This window comes from Planococcus citri, chromosome 5 (genome assembly GCF_950023065.1).
Source record: "Planococcus citri chromosome 5, ihPlaCitr1.1, whole genome shotgun sequence".
In the NCBI taxonomy this organism is placed as follows: Eukaryota; Metazoa; Arthropoda; class Insecta; order Hemiptera; family Pseudococcidae; genus Planococcus; species Planococcus citri.
The window spans coordinates 47,829,482-47,856,584 of NC_088681.1; the positions used below are offsets into that span (position 1 = coordinate 47,829,482).

The window sequence follows — 27,103 nt, forward strand, 5'->3', positions numbered from 1 at the left end:
CTTTCATAATAGCTGTAATAATAAATTATAATAGATAATTGTAACATAAGAACAATCTTAACATGTGGGCAGTTGGTGAGAAGCCAAAAGCAAGTGCACCAACTGCCCCACAAATATCCCTATAAATCTTGTGGCAATAAACTAGGGGCCCTAATTTGTTAAGATCACCCCTACGTGAAATCACTTCCCTTTAAACTTCACTCCCAGACGGGTTGGGGGCTCGGTTGTGATCTGAACAGACATGAGTGCAAACAAAACCTGGGAAGTGACAACTGGGCCTTAGGCAAACGCCTACAGGAGCACTAAGTACACTGTACAGCATTCAATTTTTGAATCTACGTGGTGATTTCGAGCCATAAAATCGAAATTCCTCTAGAATAATTCTGAAATATTACAACCATAAACGCAATTTACCTCCAACAATCCAACATTGTACGTATTTTGTATGTAGGTACAATAATACGTACGCCAATTCAAATACAATTCGACAATTTACTGACAATGAGAAACATTCATTCGACGTACGAGTATTTACAATAAAAATTCTAGCACGTTGAGTACACATATTTACCAATAGGTATGCTACACCTGTTCAAAAAAGGCCAAAGAACCAGCTGAAAATTTATTTATATCAGATACCAATGAATTAAAAAGAATCACAACCAGTGTGAAACAAACATTATTGAATCTGATAATAATTTGAAATCGAAATAATGTGTACTCGTGGAGATTGTCGATCTCGATATTTGGCGATTTTCATTTTGCTAATAATCTTCAAAGAAGTGAGTAAATAATTCAAATTTGAATTACAATGGGCATAGGTACCTAGTTGACTATCTTTACAATCATTATTTAACCACACAAAAAAGGAATCTGAACAATTGGGTCATTCCATGCCAAATCGGCGGATTTTTGCACGAGGGAGTCTTCGATTTTTTTTCTTTTTTTTTGGAGCAGCTGTGGGGCTTCAAAGTTCTTCAGGATGGCCGAAAATGGAAAATTTCAGTTGCAAATTACTCCGGTAGTACGTGGTATAGAATTTTCAAATTTTTTGCAAACTGTAGTACTTTGAGAGGGTAATCGACGAATGATGTCAAAATCCGTGTTGCCACTTTCAAAAACCTAAAAAAAATCGATTCAAAAACTTATATGTAATTTAAATATTACCATGATCTTGGGGAGTAAAAATTCTGCAAAAATTCTCAGTTTTAGTCCTCTTTATGTAGAATAACATATCAAAAAATTAGACTGGCATTTTTATTCATTTTCGAGAAAAAAAATTTGAAAGTTTTACACTTATTGCAAAAATGCAATCAGAAACCTAAAAAATGATTTTTTTTGCACTTTTAAGATAATTTACCAATGTGTAGGCGAACATGTGAAAAAAATCCCCCTTCCCCCAATTTGTCAACGAATTGACGAGTTAGATGTATTCTACTGATTTTCCAGGTGAGAAATGCATGTGTGGATCCAGGAATAAATGCAGACGCAAAATCCATCGTAGATTCGAAATTTGACCCAAAAACTATTGCAAGTATTCTTCCATACAGAACCCAAGAACAATGCATTGCAATCAACACTGCAATAGCTGGAATGAATGCGGGGGTAATTATGTCTCCAAAGAATAATTCCACCATGAAAAAAGTACCCAGATACCTACATACATATTTTATGAACCTATTTGACAGAAAGCTTTATCCGACACAAACCATATCCCAGTTGAAAACACAAAACCTTACGATGATTTGATATTTGCCTTGGCCAACGACTCGATGACCGTTTTCAGCAAGTACTTGGGACACTACCTACATGTCAAAGATGAAACATACATTATTATGATATTCATACAAATCGACGACAGAGTCAAGTTCAAGCAAATTTACGATGGCCGTAAGCAATTCCAAAATTTTCTACGAGCTTAACCTAATTGTATATTTATTCCCAGTTTTGTTTCATTCTAACGCAACGCTTATATTTTTCCACAATAGAACACGATCGTTGCTTCGACGATGCTCGTAGAGCTCAAAGGCATCCCTTTGCCAATGCGTTAAAAGTTTGGGCTTCGGTGAGTACCCAATACCTATTATTCAATGTTGATCAAATTGTTGATTCGATTTCATCTTTTATCTCCTCGCCCATAATTGCAGGGTAATAGAGTAGATGTGTCGATTTATAAAGACGGAGATGACTCTTGCGATCAAGGCGATTGGTTAACATCGGGTGAGTATTTCTATTCAGATTTTAGATTTCAATAAAGAATAATATATTTTTCAAAAAATATTCCCATCCTTTGTACAAACACGATCCTCAAACTGATTGGTTTCTTTTTCAGAGAAAGAAAAATGGAACGAAAAGAGCAGAACTGGTCTGGAAGGTATGCTAATGAAACATGCGCTAGAATACGCTCGAAGAGGCCTCCAATGTTACGGAATGTCATACCATCCTACACCCAATATCATCGATGATATCGGAGCAATAATTAAAAATCACGATCTCGTCGATCTCTTTACTTCTTTGGGTACATATACGACCTCTCATCTACTCGTATGTATCAAGAATCGAATAGCACACAACTGATCGCAATTAAGTATCCATTTGAAGTTTTCTTTTTTAACACACTGCAATACCTATATTTTTCAGTTCATTATATTCAAGACGATAGTGATTATTTGGCTCGAATACTTCACGATCATTTCGACGATAGCTTTGAAGATAATTTCGCTCTTTGGATAGTCGTTTTGTCAACTCGTCGAACACCGCAAGCGATGAAATGCCTCAACAACGCGTTTCAAGCTGCCTACCAGAAGAAATTGAAGAACTTCATTTTGGTGATTTTTCATTCGATTCTAATTTCTACATAATACTTACTTACATATTACCTAAATGAGAACATTGGTGCATTCGATTATGAGAAGTTGTATGTACCTATCCACTTGACTAATATTTCAGGACTGCAGCGATCCAGATACTGTATTTAAAGATATGCTGGCAGCGTTGGTTGATTCGTCTTACAAACCATACAACATTACAGTATCACAACCACCGCCAGGATCTCATGATGACTAATACATATACTAATTCCTTCAAGGTAACTTTTTTTACAGTACCTATACTAATTCCTTCAAGATAACTTTTTTTACAGTTTAACATAGGTAGTGTAATGTGTCCGAATTATTTTTAGGGTATGAAGGTTCTGCAACAGGTGAGGAGGGAGGTGGATCCCGTTAAGTTTTGAAAATTGGTAGGCGGTCTCAATATTTTAATTAAAAATGAATAAAATATGTTGTACTAAATTTAACATCAATGAAAAACAAATTTTCATAATGATATGTATTAGGTGGGTATTAATTTATCAATTGGCTACACCTAATTCACGACTTAAATTTGAAAATATTTAAATAGGGCTGTATGTATTTTTACTAGGCAATAATGTTACGTTTATATTTTATTATAATTCAATTAAATATTTTCCAAAGCCAAATGAAAAAATGAGCATTTTTAAAAATTGCTGAAAATTCGCCCAATTTAAAATTTGAGTTGCTTCAAACTGAGTAAAGCAGGCTGCTGCCTAAAACTCAAAATTTTCCGGAAATCGCACATTAAGCAAGTATTTACTTATGTCGCAATTAGGAATAGGGTACTATAAACCAGGTATGTCAGACGGCCATTTTGTTCCTGGTTTGACGAACTTAGCATTACAGTATACATATCCCTGTTGACAACTTGTTGAGTCAGCAATCATAGCTGATAGATGTATTATCGTATCAGTATAACATCCGGCAGTTGGTTGCCATTTTAGTTTCTAAGAATATTGTCTAGGTAGGTAATAGGTATAGGTTAGAGGTTAGAGAAGCGAATGTGACGAGATGATGGTTTAGTTATATAAAGTCAGTTGACCAATAAAGATGTAAAAACGTTATTTGCTTTTTCTCTGCTAACAGGGTTATGGGCCCAGGCAGACGTGTCAGTGTCGCGAAGTAAAGTAAAAAAATTTAGTAATTTGTAAAAAGTTGAGTATTGAAAAGTTCGCGTTTTAGTTCGTTTTTTTTGAAAAGTAAATTTTTGAAAAATGACGAAAGAAGATAATTTTTTCAATTTAAATAATGAAGTCGTGTTCAGAGGAAAGGACTACCATGCCTGGAAATTCAGATTGAATTCGATTTTGGAGGCCAAAAGTGTAGAACATGTTTTAACAGAAGAATGTCCAACTGATGCCGAAAAGAAAAAAGCATGGGATAAGTGTGAAAAGACAGCCAGAGCAATAATAATCCAGTTGTTGAGTAATGACCAGTTGAGCATCATACAAGGTACCAAAACGTCAAAAGAAATCATAGAAAAATTGGATGGAATGTATCTAGAAAAGGGTATGTTTGGAAAATATTACTTGAAGAAACAAGTGCTGAATATGAAAATGAAACCAGATGAAAATTTGAAAAATCATTTGGTGAAATTTGAAAATTTAATTCGAACAATGCAAACCGGTTCAGAAGAAATTAAAGAAGATGATAAAATCTGCTACCTATTTATGTCGTTGCCTGATAAATATGAAAACTACATTGATTCGTTGGAAGGAGCAAGTGAAACTGGTAAAATGACTTATGATTATGTTGTTCGTAAATTGAAAAATTTTAATGAGAAGAAAAATGCTGGAAAGGAAGAAAACGGAGAAAATAGTGCAGTTTTTCTAACCAATTCTCAGTCCAATCAAGGTCGAGGTCAGAATCGAGGTCGAGGTCGTTCTTTTCATGGTGTTCGTGGATCAAATAATTTTCAAAATCGTAATTTTTCCAATGGTGCAGAAAATTCAAATTTTCCCAATGGTGCTGAAAATTCAAATAATTTTCCCAGAAATCAGAATAATTTCAATTCGAGAGGAAGATCAAATTTTCGTGGAAGAGGTCAGAATCAAAGTGTCCAGTGCCATAAGTGTGGGAAATTTGGCCATTTCAAAGCTGAATGCAAATCAGATAAGCAGTGTTTCAATTGTAAAAAATTTGGTCACCTGAAATCAGAGTGTTATTTCCTGGACAGAAATTCAAATGCAGGTGGTTCCAGTCAAAATCAAAGCCAAAATAAAAGAGAGGAAGTCTTGTTTTATTCAAATACGGAGGTGGAGGAACCTATGGCTTTAACAAGTTCGTCATCAAGCAACAAAATAAAATTCTATCTTGATTCTGGATGTTCCGAGCACATGGTGAATGATGACAAGTATTTTTTGTCAATGACAGTTCTTCAAAGTCCAGTTAATATCAACGTTGCAAAAGATAAACAACAGCTAGCAGCTTCAAAGTATGGTACAGTTAGAATAAAATTGCATAATGATATACCATGTAATATTAATGAGGTTTTATATGTGCCTGGTTTACGTATTAATTTATTATCTGTGTCAAGATTGGAGGATAATGGGTTTACTATTGTGTTTGCAAACAAAAGGGCTCTTATTAAAAAATTTGATAAAATTTATTGTACTGCTGAAAGGAAGGGTCGTATGTATGAACTTATTTTTGAAACTTATTTACCAGATATTATTCAGGCTAATGTTACTGATGCTGTTGCTATTGATATTCATAAGAAATTTGCTCATTTGAATTTTGATTCCTTGAAGGAATTATTTGAAAAAGGTATGTTGAAGAATACTGGAAAAATTAAATCGGAGATTTTTCGTAAAGATTTTTGTGAAAATTGTGTTTTGAGTAAGCAAACGAAAAACCCTTTTGTAGGTACATCTCCGAAGGCCACTCGCCCCCTTCAAATTATTCATACTGATTTGTGTGGTAAAATAACATCAGCTACCTATGATGGGTACAATTATTTTATGACTTTAATTGATGATTATACTAATTATACTGAAGTTTATTTGTTGAAAGAGAAGAGTGAGGCGTGTGATATTTTTATAGGATTCCATAAACGAATGACTGCTCTGTTTAGTGGTGCGAAAATAGCAATTTTGAGATCAGATAGGGGAGGCGAGTTTATGTCAAATAAATTTAAACAGTATTGTTTCGAGAATGGTATTAGGCAGCAATTTACTGCAGGTTTTTGTCCTCAGCAAAATGGAAAGGCAGAACGTTATAATAGGTTGATAATTGAGAGAGGTAGGGCTTTGCTGTGTGAATCAAAATTGTCAAAATCGTTTTGGGGAGAAGCTGTGAGGAGTGGTGTGTATATTATGAACAGGAGCCCAACAATACATGGAAAAACGCCTATAGAGTTGATGTTTGGATACAAACCAGATTTTGAAAGAATTAAGATGTTTGGTTGTGTGGCTTATAATTTTATTAACAAGCATGAGAGAGAAAAATTCGATGATACCAGTAAAAAGTGTATTTTTATAGGCTACTCGGAAAATGCTTATAGGTTATGGAGCATTCGTGACAAGAAGGTTATATTAGGTAGGCATGTGACGTTTAATGAGTCAGAAAATATCAAGGATGTAGCAGCTGATAAAAACGAATCTAAAAATATACCTTATGTATTGGAAAACGATAGCAGTGACGAAGAGCTAGAAATTGATGATGTAATCGATAATGAAAATGAGCATGTTGAAGAAGAAAGAGAGCCGACTCTAGCTGAAACGAAACCTAAGAGAAATACCAGCATGCCTGCTCGTTTTAAAGATTACCAAGTGTATGCGGCATTGACTTGTGCTGACGAGATACCTAATAATGTGAAGGAAGTTGAAACAGACGATGATTGTGAAAAATGGAAAGAGGCGATGAATGAAGAATTGAAAAGTTTAGAAAAGAATGGAACATGGGAACTTGTAGATAGGCCTAAGGATGTAAAAGTGATTCCAAATAAGTGGGTATTTGACAAGAAACTTGATGTAAAAGGAAATGTTAAAAGGTATAAAGCTCGTTTGGTGGCAAAAGGTTGTGCTCAAGGTGAGGTGGATTTTACTGAGACTTTTTCTCCAGTGGCGAGAGGATCAACAATTAGAACTATGTTGAGTGTTGCAAATCATAAGAAATATCATGCTGTACAGATGGATGTGAAAAGTGCTTTCTTGCATGGTTATTTGGAAAAGCCTATTTATATGGAGCAACCAGAGGGGATGAGTGATGGTACTAATAGGGTGTGTAAGTTGATAAAATCGATTTATGGGTTGAAAGAGTCTTCAAAATGCTGGAATGAAAGGTTTCATGAGGAGATGAAAAAGCTTGGATTTACTAGGTTGGAGAGTGATAGGTGCGTGTATGTGAAGAGGTGCGGAGGTGTGATTATTTACATTTTGATATACGTAGATGATATTATTGTCGTTTCTAATAAGGTGAGTGCTTTAAAAGAGGTTACTTCCTTGTTGAGAGAAAAATTTGAGATGTCGAATTGTAGCTCTTTAGGTCAGTTTTTAGGTATGAGCATTGATTATGATAGGGAAAAAGGTGTACTTAAAATCAATCAGACAGCTTATATTGATAGAGTTTTGAAACATTTTGGTATGACTCAGGCTACACCTAAAGAGGTGCCAATGGATAAGGGTGCGATTATTGTGCCAAATTTTGATGAGAGTTTGAGAACAAAACATCCTTTTCGCGAGTTGTTAGGTGCTCTTATGTATGCTATGTTGTTTTCTAGGCCTGATTTGAGTGTAGCTCTAAATTTATTAAGCAGAGTACAGGAAATGCCTACTGATAATCATTGGAAATATTTGACGAGTGTTTTGAGGTATTTGAAGGGCACTAAAGATGTGTCGTTGGTATATAAAAGAAGTGACGAGACAGAAAGAATTTTATCTGGCTATGTAGATGCCGATTTTGCTCGCGATGTATCAGATCGTAAATCAACTTCAGGTTACTGTATGAGAGTTTTTAATAACACTGTTTTATGGGCTACTAGGAAACAGGCGTTAGTCACGTTATCAACGACAGAAGCGGAGTATGTGGCTATGGCAATGGCTATGAGTGATTTAATCTATCTGTAAAATTTGCTGACAGAGATGGGAATAGAGATGCACAACATTCTCATGTGGAAGTGGAACTCTGACGCATTGAAACATTCGCGAACAGACTAGATAAACAGAAACACCTAGGTACCTACCAGAGGTGAAAACGGTTACGCTACTCGCTTACCGGTATCGGGGTAAAATACCGGCTGAACCCGCTAGGGCAGGTAACTAGTTGAGTCGATACCAGATAGTAGCGTATAGCGAGAACGATCCGGTTTTATCGGCACTCATACAGCATGAGTCATAAGACACATCGCAATGCCGCTCCCCCACTGTTGGTGCGTAAGTGGGAGGAGTTACGCTGCGACACCTGTCGTTTGACAGTGATTGATGACAATGATGATGTCACCCCGGTACACCGGCAACGAATTCAACTCGATACACGTTATATCGTGAACCGGTGCGACATTTTTTCAACAAGCTACCCGCTACTAGTGAGTAGCGAGAATTTACGATACGGATACGATGGTTACCCGCTGTAAGCGAGTACCGTTTTCAGCTCTAGTACCTACCTATTTAAAAATGTACCTCTGTGACTTTTTTCGCACCAGTGAAAGAATTATGGCGATAGTTTAAGCTGCAACATGTGTTTGTGGCTGTCATCACCAATTTCACAGGTCAAATTATTTTTCAAAAATATCGAAATAAAACGAGAATGAAATGTGGCAGCTGCAAATCAACGATACTGTCAGGTCGTGAACCTTGCCAAAAGTCTTTTATAGTCTCAAAATTCTGACATTTTTCGAGTCGTATGACTTGTTACAGGTAATCAAAAATACAATGTAACAAATGTCCAAAATACAAATCCGGGGTTACTGGTTAGTTAATCTAATATGCCCATTTTTTGAGATCCAGGGGTTCCCAAAGTTATGAATAAAGAAAGAATTTTAGGAACCACTAAGTATTATTTTCAAAAACTTTTTTAGTGTAAAATATCTATTTGCACCGGATAAACGTTATGCGAGGTAATTTTCCTATTTTCGACTCTCAGGGACAAAAATGGGGGGGAGGTTCAATTTTTGGAAAATTTCGAAATCACATTTTTGAACCTACCATTTTGAACTCCGCTAAAAAGCTTTTTATAAATTAATAGTATCGGAAAGAGCTCCATCCTACCAAATTTTGAGCTTGATTAAACTTTACGCTGGTATTGTTGTGAGCATATACGCGCATTTGTTCCTAATATTTTTGAGTAAATGCACGAAATATGCGCGAGGAAGAAAGCATGTGACAAATCAAAATACACGTCAGAGGTCGCTTTTAACGAATAAATCAGTAAAAACACTATCAACTCAACTCTTCTTCCCCTAAGTCAGAAAATGAAATGATTTGAGCTTTTTTTTTCATTACATAATAATTTCTTGGTGAAGAGTGATGAATTTTGCTTTTCTTTGACTCCTAAAGATTGAATATATTTGAAAAAGGTGTCCTTCAGAATGTTGTACTTTTCCCCCTTTTTCTTCGTGATGTCCCGTTTGTTTGACACTTTGTACTCACATTTTTCTATTTTTTTAATCATGAAAAAAAATTTTGAGACTCTTTTCTGAAAAGTATTGAAGTATTTTTGGGAAAATGGCCAGTTTTATTATATTTTACTTCAAAAATTTTCAAATTTCCATTTATTCTTTCCTTTTTTTGAGAATTTCTAAAATTTTTTTCTGAAGTAATGATAAGTTTTGGGCGAAGGGGGGGGGGAGAAGATCTAAATATCTGAAAATTTTAAATTGAAAAAAAAATTCGAAATGCTCTTCCAAGTTGTGAAAAAATAATATTGTACCTACCCCTCCCTCTTCAGTTCAAATAAAAATTTGAGAAATGGTCCTGCTTGTGTTTTTTTTTTGTTTTTTAATCATGGAAGAAAAATTTTGAAACCCCCCTTCCTAAAAATATTTGGAAAAACGGCTCTATTTTCAGTTTTTTCATATTTAAAATCAAAAATTTTGGAATTTCCCTCTAATATCTTCTCTAATTATTAGGAAATTTGAATTTCTCAAAATTGTTTTTCGAGCGATGATAAATGTGGGGAAAAGATCTAAACATTTGAAAATCTTGGATTGAAAAAAAAAATCGAAATATTTTCTAAATTAAAAAAAAGTGATAGTAATAGTACTGAACACCTCCCCCTTTCCTTTTAAATAAAATATGAGAAATTGTCTTGCTTTTGTCCTGTTTTTTTAAAAATGTTTTTTCGTATATGTTTCATATCAAAAGAAAAGTCTTTTCAAACCCAGTTTGATAAGTCCTTAAATGTATGCATTATACTTGAACCAAAAAAAAAAGAAAAAAATTTAAAGAAGATAATGAAAAAATAAATAAACAAAAAAAGGAAAATTTAATCAATAGTGGCCAGCAAAATTCAACTATTCATCGTATCTTTCTGAGGTCATTTTACAACAGCTGATCCATTACTTAAGGCAATTAGTAGCTTTTAAATTAAAATATTCGCAACGATTACTTAACAACTCGATAAAACACCGTTTCGTCGGCTTCTCCATGGATATTTACAATTCAACACCCGAAGAAGTAATCCCTCCTACTCTTCTTGTAAGTATCTTTAGACGATGATGCTGCGGTAGGTACAATTGTAAGACGAATGGAAGTAATTTACAAGCTTCTCGCTAATGGTTTTTAAAACGATTCGGTTACAGCAACTTTCCTCAAATTATCCTCGTCTTTCTTTAGTGTATTCTAGCAGTAAAGTTTCTCAAAATAGGGAGGAGAATTTTCACTGGCTGGCGTTTCAATTGCACAACAACTGGACCGCGACTTGAAGGTAACCGTTTTAAATGTATGTACGTAAAACCACAGGGAACATTGTACTATATGTACGTATACTACGAGGAAGAATTAAGATATTTTTACTCAAGACGGTAATTTAGGAACGGTTTTTTCCTTCTCATCCGCGAATTTAACGAGTGCTGCGTAAATTTCGGATTCGTGCACTTTAGGGTTTTTTTTTTTATCGTCAAAAACTTCTCTCCGAGGTGCACTTTGAATACTTATCAATTTTTACTCGTATTCGTCTATATTTGCGATCACATTTAAATGATAAACGAGTCGAAAATTTCCATACTGAAGACGAGTTATGCAATCTCATAAAGGTACATACGTGGTGTATGGGTATGGATCCGATCATCGAATTATGGTTATTCGAATCTCACGAGCTCTGAAATATCTTTATGTGTTTTTCGAGCTGTTACACAAAGTCGCGAATTGAATATATACGGGTGTTTGGAATTCGTATCGCAGGAAAAAAGGTGAGAGAAGAAACGACGCGGTTAAATAAAGTCATTTCTTCCGTCGCGTCGTTAATTTTAAATTATTAACGGGCGTTCTTCTTTTTTTTTATGTATCAATTTGTCTCGTGACAATAAAGCCTCCGCTCGATGTCATCGTTAACGAATTTTATTCCTTTTATAATACGCCTCATTTGACATCGATTTGAGGTTTTTCTTGACGAGACAGCATTTCCTATCCTATTATTTTCCAATTTCCCTCCCGTCTTGGATTTTGATGGAAATTTGATTCCGGAATTCATTTACGTTCAGGTGAACGCTGTTGATAACAGTTATTATAATTTTCAATTGAAAATACCGTATTCGGGGTTACGCAAGTATTAGAAAAATATTATAAGCCAATTCGTCATTTGAGAAAGTTTTGGTGATTTGTGCAACGAATTATGTATTCGATAATGAATAATTCCTCCTCAAATTAACAGCTTCAGAATTAATTTCCTTTTTAATATACATTATGTTCGGTGCTGGGTGAGAAGGAGGGGAAAGGGGAGGGTATGTTTGTTTGAGTTGGAATTCGATACAAAATACTTGATCTTTTCGTATTTCAAATTTCATTAAATTTCAATTTCCTATTTTTTCTCACTTTACTGAAATTAGTGAATTTAAAGCGTTTTTCGACCCTCTTTTTCCCGAAATCTGAAAATGTACAAATTCTCATCAATTGTTGTGAGAATAGAAACTCTTTTTTTGGGCATTGAGTGATAATGAAAGATGATGGGGAACAATTGGACACATCATGCTCGAAAATTTTCACGAAATTTAACGCTTGACGGAGAATTGAGTCGTTCTTGTACTTTTTTTTCTGAAATTTGAAAAAGTAAGAGTCCTAATGGGGGTAAAATGAGCTCAAATGACAACTCTGGATTTATAATTCTTATAAGGCCCAGTTTCGCGTTTAGAAAAATGGTAATTTTTGATCATTTTCCCATTTAAAAAATTCTGTTTGAAAAAAAAAATTAATAAAATCCACTTCACCGCATTCAAAAAAACAGGATGTCTAACAAAACTTCCAGACCAAAAAATTATGACTTTTTCATGACCTATTTTTCACATTTTTACCAAGTAAATAGATAAAATAGCGTATTTACTCGTCGAACAGGGTTGCCATTTTTTACAGGATCGAAAATTAGGTATTTCAGTGTTTTCATTTTTTTGATTTTTTGAACAAATTTTTATTTTTTAATTTTTTTTTCATATTATGGGCTTTTTAAAGAAGTTTCGAGTGTGTTTCGAGCAAAATTCACGAATTTTTTATGACTTTTCATGACTTTCATGACCACCTATCAAAATGCATGACTTTTTTATGACTTATATGACTTTAATGACTTTCATCACTGTTAGACACCCTAAAAAATAAACAGCCTATCAAAGTTGGAAAAAAATGCACACCACAAAAATTTATTGTATTTGGGGAAATCATATGAAAAATTCTAGGAGACAAATTCATATTTTTCACACCTGTTTTATATTATTTTTCCTTTTTAAAAATAACACATTTGAATTAAAAAAAAAAATGAAAGAAGTGGCGTATTTTTGACGCTGAGTTTGATGAGCTAACTTTTTCATCGATATCCAACTCCTCTGAACCTTCAGGATTACCCCAGACTTAAAGTCATGAGAAAATTGACGAACTAGAGGGACACTAAAAAAATTTGGACCAGTTTAATTCAGATACTGAAATTAATTTTTTGATTTTTGGCAAATTTTTAAAATGTCAAATTTAGCCCATTTTTAATGAAAAAAAATTGAAATTTGACCAAATTGACATAAAAGGACTCTGGAAGAAAATCAAATGAATTTGGAAGGTTGAAGCCTGCACAAGGCACTTCGAGTACATCCTCCTAATGTACTGTGAAAATTTGGACCTTCTAGGTCAATTTGGAGGGGCTGTAGGTTTGGCTGAAGGTCGAAAAACATCAGTGGCGTAACCAGGATTTTCTCAAGGAGGGGACAAACCCAGATTTTTAGGCATGAAAAATCGAAATGAGGGATAATTTTCTGGAAATCTATTGTGATGTGTGGTGATTTCATGAAAAGGAAGTCAAAATTACTGCTCGAGCCAAGCGAGAGCGAAAATTTTTAGAAAAAATGGGTTCAAACAACAAAAAAACGTCCATTTTTGCATGTTTTCTTTCAAATTTTTGCTCGCAAGGGGGGCCATGGCCCCCTTCACCCCCCTTGGCTACGCCACTGAAAAACATGTAAAATGGCCAAAAAATCCACGTTTTTGACTCTGGACAAGGGTCGAATAGGGTTGGAAGGTTGAAACCTGCAAAAGGCACTTGTGGTACATCCTCCCAATGTACTGTGAAAATTTGGACCCTCTAGATCAATTTGGAGGGGTTGTAGGTTTGCTAAACGTCAAAAAACACGCAAAAATCAACTGTTTTGACCCTGGAGAGGGGTCAAATGGGGCTGGAAGGTTGAACCTGCAAAAGGCACTCAAGTGGCACCATTCCATTGTATTATGGACATTGGGGCTCCCTAGGTCAATTTTAATGATGGTTTGGGGTTAAAATAGAGTCAAAATCAGATTTTTCCCACCTTAAACGGGGTGGGAATGACCTATGAAGCTGAAATTTGGATATGTTGTTCACAATGGCGTTACTCACCAACGGTATGAATTTGGACCATTTTCATCAATTTGGAGCTAAATTATGCTTCTCCAAAAAATGACCTTTCTGTAATTTTCAACTTTGACCCTCCAAGCTGCAGGGGTCAATTCTAGCTCCCGAAAGAACGGTATTCCTCAAGTTTGACTTTATTTGATCGATTAGAACCGGTTCCAGGTCATAAAATGTAAAAATCACCATTGTGCTGAAACTTATAAATTAAAAACTGCTGGCCTATCGCAAATAGTCCAGTTTTTACAAAAATTAATATAAGTACTAGGTACTTCAACTTGAGGACCTTTTTGACTTATAAAAATTGGGGAAGCTTCTTCATCCCTCAAGAGTGCAGAATCCAATTTTGAAAATCAGTTTACTAAAAAGAGCATAAAAAATGACAAGGGTTACAGCTTTCAGCCTTTCCGAGGGGAGAGGACAGAAATGTTAATGGTTATTCTATTAAGTCATCCAAAGAAAATCGTAAGAAAATTTGAGCGAAACACGAAGACTTGATTTGATGTTTGGTTCAGGTTAATTGAAGAATAGGTTTCCTTCCAGACATCAACTCATATTTACGGCAAACTGGTTAGGCAATTTTATTAACATCCATACACGAATTCCAGTTGATTTTTGGAAGGCGATGAATGAAGTAGCAACTCAGCTTCTTCATTGGCTTACTCTCACACAATTTTATAATTTTATCCAACACATGACAATTGACAAATTTCGTTCATTTTCATAAACTATTTGAACCAAAAATCAATTTGAACTAATTAGGTACTCACCGGTGATGGTACGATGAGGTAAGTCTCGATCTTGTGATCCGCCAGATACGCCTCTCGTTCGCCTCCATTTCCCGGCTCCACTTGAAATCTGTCGTTCAATTGCAACAATGTAGCTTTGGTGATATGTACTTTTCTGTTAAACAAAACAAAAGTTCACCAGTTCAAATTACTCATCCTTACATAATGAAAATTCCAACAAAAAAAATACTCATATACAAAATTTAAACATAGTCACGAGTCCTTCGTAATAACCTTCATCAAAAATTCTCACCACCCGAAACATAAAAAATTATGCAATTTAACTAAACCACATTCACGCTCAGAGCACGTTTCAGGTTCATCATAAAACGAAAAATTTACACACCGTGTTCAAAAAAGAAATTTTGTACAAGAAGCCAGATATTGTACGAGATGAGCTCTATGTACATATTTAATACGCATACGAAGATTTCGTGTACCTACGAGTACGACAACGGTACTTTGTAGAAATGAAGAAGTGGAGAGGAAGCAAGGGGGTATAAACTTAGCATCCCTCAAGGATACTTGCACCGCGGCCACGATCTAGGCGCATTGGGCGCTCCGACTATAAACGTTGAATTCAAAATTTAATATTCTTCGGCGCGTTTTCGCCTCCGTCGTCATTAAAACCTTTTGAATATTTCAAACGAAAGGTTAAAACCGCATTGATTTACAAAGCATCGCCGCTACGCCACACCACATATAACGTCACTATACGTGCGTACTTTTGCGTGTAAAATACTAGGTTTTGCGCGATTGTCTGGGGACCTAGAGGCGTATTTTCGAGCCTTCGGATAGGTCTCTTTGGGAGATTAATTCGCGCGTATGTATACGTGTAAATGTAGTAGATGTAGATGTATGTACGAGGCACAGTTGCATTCTTTTTATGTAGGTACACGAATATACATAATGAATAATAACGATAATGAGATCTTTACCCTGGAACTCCTCCCGATTCCATGTGATTAGCAAGTGTGACGTCATCGCTCCATACATCGAATTGCCATTTTCTTAGCCCTAAAACACCGCATAGCACGTTACCGGTATGAATTCCGATTCGCATATCCACATTGAATCCGGTTGCTTCGCGAACAAATCTGTAACAGAAAATTTACAATGTTCAGTAAGAATTGGAAAATTCTCAATAAAAATTGCTCTATTGTCATCATAATTTTTAATCAAGTAATCATCTAGGAAAATTTCTTCAGTGGTGCCTATAAAATACGTACAATATTTCATCAAACTTTTCCAACCAGGGTGTCTAACAAAATTTCAAAATAAAAAAGTAAGACTTTAGCTGGTCTTTTAGCAGAAAATTTTTTGAACACTTACGACTTTTCAAGAGGGGGAGGGGTGGGTGAGGCAAAATTTAATATTCAAATTTTTCGCTTTTCTAATGTCTTCAAACATCTCACAAGAGAACCTCTTGAGGTGTCACACTCCGATTTGAACCAGACCACGATTTTTGAAAAGAGCATAGTCTAAAACCCCCAAAACCTAATTTCTGTTTAGTGTTTATAAAAGTAAAGCTTTCGTTGACTTCGTTGGACGACCCCTCTCCTCTTTTGACCTAAGTAGATAATTTCGCAACTGCCATATAAGGCCATGCACGACAAAGTTTTTCTGTCAAAAAGATATATTTTACCGACATAGATAAACGTTTAAAAAATATTAAAATGATACCAACAAAACGATCGAAGTAGGTACATATGAAGAGTGATATTCCAAAACTCGCTTTGTCCATTTTCACAACTTTTCAGGAGAGAGGAAAAACAGTTTCCCTTTAAACAGGTAAATTGGCTTTTTAGGCGAGTTTAGCACTTTATTTGGGTGGATTTATGATGTAGGAGTGTAGGTATACATTTCATCCACTAAATACTGCTGAAAAAAATTTCAATAACAATGGACAAAGCGCGTTTTGGAACATTATTTTTTTGACCTCAGGGACGAAGCGAAAGGGGGCGAAGAGGTGACAGTAAGCACCCCTCCGGTTCCTCAAAAGTAGAAAAAACTTGGGAAATTGTGAGAAATTCCAGAAAGTTTATGTATTAAATTATCGTTCATTTGCCGACAAAATCACCGATCTTATCCTCAAAATTCTCATTTTTCCCCCTAAGCTTTCGTCCTCGCTTCGCTTAGGCCAGTTTGGTTCTCTTCTACTGAGTTACAATTTCACTCAAATTTTTTTGAAAGAAACCCTCTGTTGATTATTTGTCAAAATTTGTACAAAATTATAACTGTAAAGTCGTTAATTTAACCATAATTGAACTGATAATGTTCTGTCGTGTATGAAATTATTTTGGCGTGAATACTGCTTATTTCGTTTTTAAATCGTAGTCGTTCAAAAATACTTTTTTGTCGGGCTTCATCTGGCGTGAAACCTCATCATTGTTTGTCGTTCATTCATATTTTATGAACGAAAAAATGCTTGTCGTGATGACGCCCTATTTCGTCGTGCAAAAAATATTTCCCCGTTCATTTTTCGATTTTTGGCGAATTTTTGAAAATTCAAAATTGACTGTTTTTGGCGATTTATGCTTTTTTTTAAAAAGTACGTACTTGATCAGTAAAAATGGTCAAAATAATTCTCAAAACTAATATTAATTACTCAAATCCAAATTTTACCATTTCCAACCATTCTAGAGCCTCCAGCGCGATTTTCCAATTTCTCCAGAATTTTGAATTTGCTTCAGAAGGCGTGAATTTGAAGTTGGGCAGCTAAAAATTGAGTTGTGTATTATACTCGACCTGTTTAACGAGTTAATCTACATTTGAGCCGATTTTCAAGAGTGGTTTTTTGACCAGCTTTTTTCAAACTTAAATAAACCAAAAAATCAAAAGATAACCGTTTGTGAGGAAATTTTTGAAATTTGTGCGAATCGCTGTATTTCTTCAAGAACTAACACCCGCACCCGGAGCACAAATTCTACCATTTCCAGCCGTTTTGGAGCGAGAGTGACACCTCAAAAAACCACTCTTGAGGTGTCACTCTCAAAATCAGCTCAAATGAGGAAAAACTCGTTAAACAGGTCGAGTGTATTATACAACTCGATTTTTAGCTGCCTAATTTCATATTCACGCCTTCTGGAGCAAATTCAAAATTCTGGAGAATTTGAAAATCGCGCTGAAGGCTCCAGAATGGCTGGAAATTGTAAAATTTTGATTTGGAGGGTTAGTTACGGACCAAATACAACGATTTGTGCAAATTTCAAGAATTTTCTCACAAACGGTCATCTTTTGGATTTTTTAATTTTTAAAAATGCTGATCAAAGAACCACTCTTGAGGTGTCACTCCCAAAATCGGCTCAAATGTAGATAAACTCGTTAAACAGGTCGAGTATAATACACAACTCGATTTTTAGCTGCCCAACTGCATATTCACGCCTTCTGGAGCAAATACAAAATTCTGGAGAAATTGAAAAAATCACGCTGGAGGCTTCAGAATGGCTGGAAATTGTGAAATTTGGATTTGGGGGGTTATTTTTGGACAAAATACAGCGATTTGCGTGAATTTCAAAAATTTCCACAAAAACGGGAAACTTTTGATTTTTTGGATTCTTTAATTTTGAAAAAATCTGGTCAAAACGCCACTTTTGAGGTGTCACTCTCAAAATCGGCTCAAATGTGGATAAACTCGTTAAACAGGTCTAGTGTAATATACAACTCGATTTTTAGCAGCCTAACTTCATATTCACGCCTTCTGGAGCAAATTCAAAATTCTGGAGAAATTGAAAAATCGCGCTGGAGGCTCCAGAATGGATGGAAATGGTAAAATTTGAATTTGGGTAATTAATATTAGTTTTGGGACTTATTTTGACCATTTTTACTGATCAAGTACGTACTTTTTTAAAAAAAGTATAAATCGCTCAAAAACAGTCAATTTTGAATTTTCAAAAATTCGCCAAAAATCGAAAAATGAACTTGGGCAGCTGAAAATTAGGTTTTGGGGGTTTTAGACTATGCTCTTTCCAAAAATCGTGGTCTGGTTCAAATCGGAGTGTGACACCTCAAGAGTTTCCCTTGTCAAGCTTTTTTGAAGCAAATGAACGAAAAATACAAATTTTATCATTCACTGGAACTAATTTTTTAGGGGGCTAAAACCGGTTCCGAACTTGAAGCCATCACCAATCGACTCAGGAGGTCGACAATAAGGTTCAAACTAAATTTCAGCTTTCTTGGTCAATTTGGTGAGATTTTGATTTTTTACAGTTAAAAAGTTAGCAACTAACTTATTTCAAATGATTCAAAAGAACTCCGTTTAAAATCACAGAATTGGCTTCAGCAAAAATTTGCCAGATGGGAAATTACCGTGAAATTACACTGGCGTTTTTGAGTTGTTAATTTTTTTTAAAGTACAAACCATATGCCCGTACTTTGCGGTATACAGCTCTTAAAAACCATTTTAATACTCTCGCTCGCTTCATAAATGCGGTATCACGTTAAAAGTAAACCTTTTCCATACGGTGGCCGCTTTTCTCTAATCTCGACATAATTATATCGTAATTTTTTTTTTCGCCTTCGTGTCTCTAATGCGAATTGAAATGAAATCTGCGACACTGGTTTGGCCGGGTACCTCACAGTAGTAGCTACGGTGTTGGATTTTTTAACGGTTCAAATATTGCGGCCGCATTGACGCGAGTAAGTAATTTTCGCATTGAGTAAAGAAACCCCGTTTGAAAATGCATAATGATTTTTTTCCCCGACGAGAGGAAAACTTCAAAGAGCACGCGATAAAATGCAATTTACGTAAAAAGGTAAATAAAAACCTTTAGCTGGTTAGCATCGCCGTGCAGCGTTTCCGGCGAGGCTTTTGCATTAGCGAAGGAGAAAGATGCAGAAAAAATGCTCTTTTTGCAAACATACCCCTAGCTTCGGTGCTTTGGTTAGAAAATTCGCTTTAAATTGCATTTCGTAGTAGTAATTGAGAAAAGAAGCGACGAAATTGTTGCAATTTTTTCACTCGTGAGGGAAAAACTATGATTGAAATTTTTGCTCATGGCTTGCTGCGGTACATACGTATGTACTCGTATATCGATAAATGTTAAAGAAGTCTACTCGTAAGTCGAAGGTTACGAGAAAACACGAGAAATCCTTTGGGAAAGTGAAGCTTGACATTCGATGCGAAAATCTTATTGGATAAAATAATCAGTATCCGGGGACTTGACCTTGCGTAAAGGAAAAATATCGTTTAATTACGAAACGCTACGATAAGTGAGCTTTAAATTGGCGAATTATTGCCTGTCTCGTGTTTTTTTTTCTCTCGAAAACGGCACGTTTGTCTGGCTCGATTTTCCGGCTTTGTAAATACCATAAAGATTTCCTAACGTATTAAAAATTACCCGTCGGATGAAAACTATCCTCAGTGGGAAAAGTTTATGGTGAAGAAAACCACGAATAGTGTGCTTTGAGGATTCATTTCTTTAATCAAAACGTCAGTAAAATTACGATCGTCTAGATGAAAGGATGTAAACGTATAATACGAGTAAAGAAAGGTCTTGTTCATGTGGAAGATGTCTGGTGGTTTTTTTTTCACCGCCCCGTAATAGAGGGGTGGGAAGGATACCTTGTTATTTTTCACAGTTGGAATTTTCCACCTCTCGCCCCTAAAGTTGTAAAGTACCTCGGATGAGAAAATAATTCTCTATTTTTTATTTTTCCTCATCTGAAAAAAAATTGTGCCGTAGACACGATCCCCCCCTCTCAAACCCCAGATGAATAAAATCAAAAGAGATAAAAACAAATTAATTTACCAAAATTCTTAGTTTTTGCGTCAAAATTTTTATAAATAACCCCTTTTTTAGAAAAAAAATTTCTCTCGACCCTCAAAACCATATTGGCCCCTAATTAAACGCTCCCAAAGTTGAAAAAAATCAGAAGGTTCCTGGACATTTGCCCAAATTCAATATTAGTCTAGTAGAATTAGCCAAAGAAATGACATCATTTAGAAAGCTTTGGGTGGAAAGCTGAATTTTGGTATACTGGTCCGTTTTCATGTCCCAATCAAGGATCTGAGGAGTCCGGTTGCCTACGGGGCACAGTGGGCTGTGAGCACCCTCAAAACGGGCGTAATTCAAAAACTTACAATGAACCCTAAAAAAATGGTACAATGATATCCTCCTTTATGTTTTTGGGGTCGCAGAATACGAATTTGACAATATTTTTTTTGTAGGGGTGGGGGGTGAGGGGGTGAGGAGAGCGAAAAATTCAAAATGTGACTATAATGATGTGTGATATGTCGAAATGTATGTTTTTGAGGGTGTAGATCACGAATCTGACAATATTTTTTTCGTAGGGGTCAATGGTGGGGGCTGAGGGGGTGAAAATGTTTAAAAATTCAAAATTTGACTATAATGATGTGTGATATGTCGAAATGTATGTTTTCGAGGTTGTAGATCACGAATTTGACAATATTTTTTTCGTAGGGGTGAATGGTGGGGGATGAAGGGGGTGAAAAATTCAAATTTTGACCATAATTACGTGTGATATGTCAAAATGTACGTTTTCGAGGGTGTAGAAGGGGTGAAGGGTGGGGGATGAAGAATTTTCTATTTGGGAGCCGTTAAAGCCCCAGGAAGAAAAAATTTGTCACATTTTAACGAAATTCACCAAGATTTTTCACTATAATCGACTGTGGAGGTCGCGGGGGCACTTTGGGGCAAAAATGGCAATTAACATCTTGAAATACACTATCTTAAGTATTACCAGCCACTGGAATTTCCCGTGCATCTACGTGCAAAAATTTTTTCTATTCCTATTTATGCAGCAGAGTATGCAAAAAACGGAGTTTCAACGTAAATTATACCTCTATAATTACTTTATAACAACTAAAATCGAGTAAATTGATGAAAATTACTCACTTTTAGTTGAATAATTCATATTCGGTACATTTCGACATATCACACATCATTATAGTCAAATTTTGAATTTTTCACCGCTTTCGCCCCCTTCAGCCCCCACCATTGACCCCTACGAAAAAAATAGTGTCAGATTCGTGATGTACACCCTCAAAAACATACATTTCGACTTATCACACATCATTATCGTCAAATTTTGAATTTTTCGCCCCCTTCACCCCCTCACCACCACCCCTACAAAAAATATATTGTCAAATTCGTATTCTGCGACCCCAAAAACATAAGAAAGGATATCATTGTACCATTGTTTTAGAGTTCATTGTAAGTTTTTGAATTACACCCGTTTTGAGGGTTCTCACAGCCCACTGTGCGGGGTGAGCTTTCCCCTAAATTGTGGATCCTAGTCCCCCAATTCAGTTTTTGGCATTTTTCTCCTCAAATATTGATCCTAGCTTAAAAAGGTGAAGATCATTTTAATCTACAGGAAATTTTTTACAAAATGACTCTGGTTTCTGACTCAATCTCCAAGACTGACCCAAGTGTATAATCTTTTTTCATGCTGTTCGAACCAGGTATTGCATATTACTAGATTGTGTCTTTCAGAGAACTCTATGAGCATTTCACCTCTTTCATTCAGCTCTCCAAGTGTGCATCTCCCTGCAACTTGGCTGCCATGATCCTTCCCAATTTTGGCATTGGAGTCTCCCATCAGAAACACAACATTGTGTTAAAGCTCTTTAATACAAGTATGGAAATAGATTATGCTCTTAAGAAAGTCATAGCATTTTACGTATGTGTTACATACTGCGCATGGCAGGTTGGTGTCATCACGCGGTGGAGGTGGGTGGAGCAACCAATGGGGTGCAACGTTGTACGTGAACAGCTGATTTGATGCTTGCTCGCGCACTGAGCAGTACGTAAAACTTACGTAAAATCCTATGACTTTCTTAAGAGTATAATCTATTTCCATACTTGTTTCAAGCAGCTTGTTTATAGAAGTTGATTTCCTCTGTACTGCTTTCTGCTGTTGGTGCATAACTTGAATTATCACAATTGATTTTGGTTGGACCTCCAACCTTACAAGTAGTATCCTCTCTGATTTTGGAATTTGGCACTGATTTTATTGTTGATTCTGTAGTATGTATATATATACCCACACCTACGTATGTAGTTGGTGTGTGTCTTTCCCAGCATAAATCATTTCATAGTCTTTATCTGCCGGGTTTCTACCATTTCCAGTCCATCGGGTCTTGCTTGTTCCTAATACACCAATTTGTAATCTCCTGGCTTCCGTAGTTACATTAGCAAGTCTTCCAATTTTATACAAAATTCTTACATTCCAGGTTGCAACGTTGATGTTGTTCCACCTTGTTTTGACTCTGCATATTCTTAGCACCCAGTTGGGTGAAAATCTGCCCTTACTCGACACAAAAACGCAGGCAGGAATTCTGGCACTTTACGCCAATACATATCTGTCCATTAATCAGCGCGTATTTGGTTTTTCTGCCCCTAAGCGTAAAAATCTGCCATTGCTGTTATAGTTTATGAAAAAAATTTTGGCTCGGCTGGGAATCGAACTCAGGTCTCTGGATCAGAGAACTAGAACTCTCATACCCTAACCATCAGGGCAGATGATATCAAGAGAATAAATATTTATACACTAAGCTAAAACACATGTGTAAAATACCACATTTACACACTTTTTTCAGCTAGTACATGAATAAACACGCTATGAAATATTCTCATAGCATATTTTGTAGCTGGTTTCTTTAGACGTGCAGAAATACGCCACTTAATTTAAAAGTGTAGTGGCCTTATGCAACAAAAATACGCTACAAAATATTCTTGTAGCATGTTTTTCAGCAGAAATTTTTTCCTGTGGTGCAGAAAATGTAACAACCTCAGAAGCCGCTTCAAATTACATCTGTGAATTGGCGTTTAAGTATAAAATGCCAACTAACTGCTTTTTAAAACATTTTTATTGGCAGAAGGGCAGATTTTCACCCAATGGGCCACCCTATCCAGCTGCCTTGGCGGATGGATCAGCCTGATGGAGGCTTATGGCCGTTACTAAATTGATGTCCATATAATTCAAGGGAAATGTAATGGTGGTGGTTTCCCATTACTTTCCACCATGATTTTCTGTTGGGGTTTACTCCCTTAGCAGCATTTGCCAGTTTTTAGGTGATGGTATTTTGTCTTCTCACTTTGAAACTTGTGCACATCCCTGGGGGCTGGAACGAGTGAGTTGGTGTTCTGCAGCTCTTATGCATTCTTATTTGTAATCCGTATTTATGTAGAGGCTTGGCCTTCAACTTGCCACTCCCCCCCCCCCCATTGTTCCTCCAACTGGAGAATTCTGCTTTAGCCATGTTTATTGATTCCGAGAACATCAAACAGCAACATGTTACCACCCCGCACAACATGGATGCGCAGAATACCCCTGGTGTTGTCTTCGCCTCCTCATCTGTCCTGGGGGACTGGCTCTTCTTGATGATCTGAGCTGCCACTTAGAGACTACCTCTAGCAACAACAAACCTAGCTTGCGCTGGGTTTAATGGATTCGGGGAATTGTACTAAAATCAAATCAGAATTAGGGGGCCTTTGTTGAAACCTTAATGATGTTGACACTCTTGTATGGAGCATCCTAAATTTGGAGAAAACAAGATGAAAAATTGAAGTCTATAGAAAATTTTTGAAATTCTTCATTTATGGGCAGAATCTTTCTAAATAAGCACCTTTTCAAGAAAACCCTTCCTTGATCTCCAAAATGATGTGGGTTTATTTATTTATATAAAGCCCCTCAAAGTTGAAAAAAATCAACAACAAAAAAATAAAAAATTGATATCTGTGCAAATTTTCTGAAAATGTTTGATTTCTAGACAAGAGTCCTTGTAAATAACCACATTTTCAAGAAAACCCCTTCCTCGGGTCTTCAAAAAATGTTGGTCACCTTGTATGAAGTCTCCAAAGTTGAAAAATGTCGAAAAAGATGAAAAATTGATGTCTGTATAGGGACAGATTATTTGAAAATTTTTCCATCTCCGAGCAAAATGGTTCTAAATAATTCCTTTTTCAAGAAAAACCTTCTCTCAGCCCCCCCACCTACAACAATGTTAGCCACCTACATAGAGACTTACAAAGTTGGAACAATTTTAAAAAACGAATTACTATTTTTTTAAAATTTTATCTCATCGCAATTTTTTTTAAAATCAACTTCTGTACAAGAAAACCCCTCCTTACTCGTTTTATGTTTTATTTTCATTATGAGTATGGGCAATTCACGTCGAAAGTGTACAATTACTTAAAAGAGTATTAAAAACAGTAAAATTCAGAAGCTTACCTTATGGCTTCGATCATCTGCAATCCCATATTAACACAGTTGTACGCGTGATTCGGTCTAGACACTGGTAATCCGGACACACAGTAGTAACAATCGCCCAAAATTTTGATCCTCATGCATTGATTATCCTATTTAAAAAACATAAACAAAACAAAAAATCTCATCAACAAACTCCATTAAAAAACGTAAATAATAAAAACACGTGTCTCGAATTTCACGGACAAAGATATGTACAATCGCATATTCATTCAACATCATCGTTCCTCTCACGTCAGAACAGCTCGCTTCATCGAATCTGTTCGATCGTCCAATAAGACTCGTGTGAAGAAACGGGGAAGAAAAATTTAATAAAAGAACACGTCGTAGGTATGACATCCATTTTACACAACTCAAGGGTCCATAATATACATCAACATCGAGCTCGATACACCATGTGTTTGAAATTCACACGACAACACCATCGCCATCGTCGTCGCCGTGTCCGAGATATTTATTTTTTCAGTTATTTGCCGAACACGTTGAGAAAAAATTTCAACATCGACAACAAGCATTGTAGCTGTCATGTCTCACCTTATCCTCTCTTCCTCAGCCTCACCCCGTAATTCTACACATCGTTGTTATCTTTTACGGGTTCAAAAGTCTGGACATATGACGTCATCGGAGTGCGATTAATGCTCGTTTCACAGTCGGTTACTCTCGACTACTTTCTGAACAAATAAAAATACTTACTCGCTATGCTTTTATTGTAATAATGTTTTAAATGAGAAAATTCGTTCTATAAGCCGGACCAACACAAATGTCTATACTTAGTAACGCCTCGAGAGCTTCGGCTTTATGCACTTTTCTTTCGCCATCTGTTTTTTTTTCGCATTTGTAGCGGAATATAAAAAAGAGTTAGGTAAACTTTGATTCGAATTTATATTTTACACGTTTTCTTTCACGAGTCGAGACTCTAAATGAATTATTTTTCTTCGTTTTCCAACAATTTTTTGTCATTGAGAATATATTTACTGGAGTAGGTAAACGCGGACATTTTAACCTTAGGGTGTTTATGGGTCGTTAAAAATGCTACTTCGTTTTAAAATATTTACCAGCGAGCGCATTTCATCGCCTTCGGCAGATGCAGCGAAGATTCGTTAGTTTCGCGTGAATTTTATGGGATAAAAATGCATAATCAGATATTCATTTACACCGAGCCACTCGACTAAAACGCAGTTTCGAGTTCGAGTCTTATTGTATTACTTTTATTTGCAATTTTCGCAGGTACTCGAAGATTAAAATTGCTCCGGGTTTTAAAATATAATGAAAGGAAAAAATGGTAATGAGTACGTGCAATAAACTCAAACAATGGTGATTATAAATAAGAAAAACGCGAAGAATTTTTTCGAATCAAGAAAAATAATACGTAGTTTGAACTGTTTGAAGTAATGCAAAATACACAGGGTGATTCGGATAAGACCTGAAAAATTAAAACCACGTATTACTCATGAATAGGAGTAAAAAATCCTATATACACCATGGACCACAACCTCATCATCTTGGACTTGTTGACTTTTAAAGGGGACCAGCTGTTTTCTTAAAATTGACAATCTCGGCGTCTCTATTGAAAATTTGTTGGGGGGGGGGGGGTAGATGGTGGAAAAGATGAAGTGAGATCTCAGAAATGTAGAGTATCATTCTTTTCTGTTTTGGTCCATAACCCCAAGAGGGCGAATTTCGCCATTTCCAGCCTTTCTGCAGCCTCCCATTAATTTTTGGATATTTTTATTATGAAAAAAAACATCTTGCGCAGTAGGCAAGATTAACCGACTTTGCTCTGTTATACAGGAGAATAAACAAATTTACCGAAATTTACGGATTTACCAAAATTTACCAATTTACCAAAATTTACCAGTATACCGAAATTTACCAATTTTCCGAAATTTACCAATTTACCGAAATTTACCAATTTACCGAAATTTACCAATTTACCGAAATTTACCAATTTACCAAAATTTACCAATTTACCAAAATTTACCGACGAAATTTAATAATTTACCAAAATTTACTAATTTACCAAAATTTAACAATTTACCCAAATTTACCGATTTACCAAAATTTACCGATTTACCAAAATTTACCAATTTACCAAAATTTACCAATTTACCAAAATTTACCAATCTACCAAAATTTACCAATTTACCAAAATTTACGAATTTACCAAAAATTATCCCAGCAATTTACTAACATTTACCTCAGTAATTTACCAGACAT

At 35.8% G+C, this 27,103-nt stretch overlaps 1 protein-coding gene across 5 annotated transcripts in view; it reads right to left on the reverse strand.

The window, feature by feature from the left end:
- Adcy2 (adenylate cyclase type 2 Ac76E) overlaps nt 1-27,103 on the reverse strand; it is a 605,017-nt gene that overhangs the window by 288,396 nt on the left and 289,518 nt on the right. For all 5 annotated transcript variants that reach the window (XM_065367874.1, XM_065367872.1, XM_065367873.1 and 2 more), the window contains 3 exons: nt 24,851-24,978; nt 15,592-15,750; nt 14,636-14,768 (listed from right to left, as the gene is read on the reverse strand). In XM_065367874.1, the coding sequence (XP_065223946.1) occupies nt 14,636-14,768; nt 15,592-15,750; nt 24,851-24,978 (420 nt within the window). The remainder of the gene's footprint in view (nt 1-14,635; nt 14,769-15,591; nt 15,751-24,850; nt 24,979-27,103) is intronic.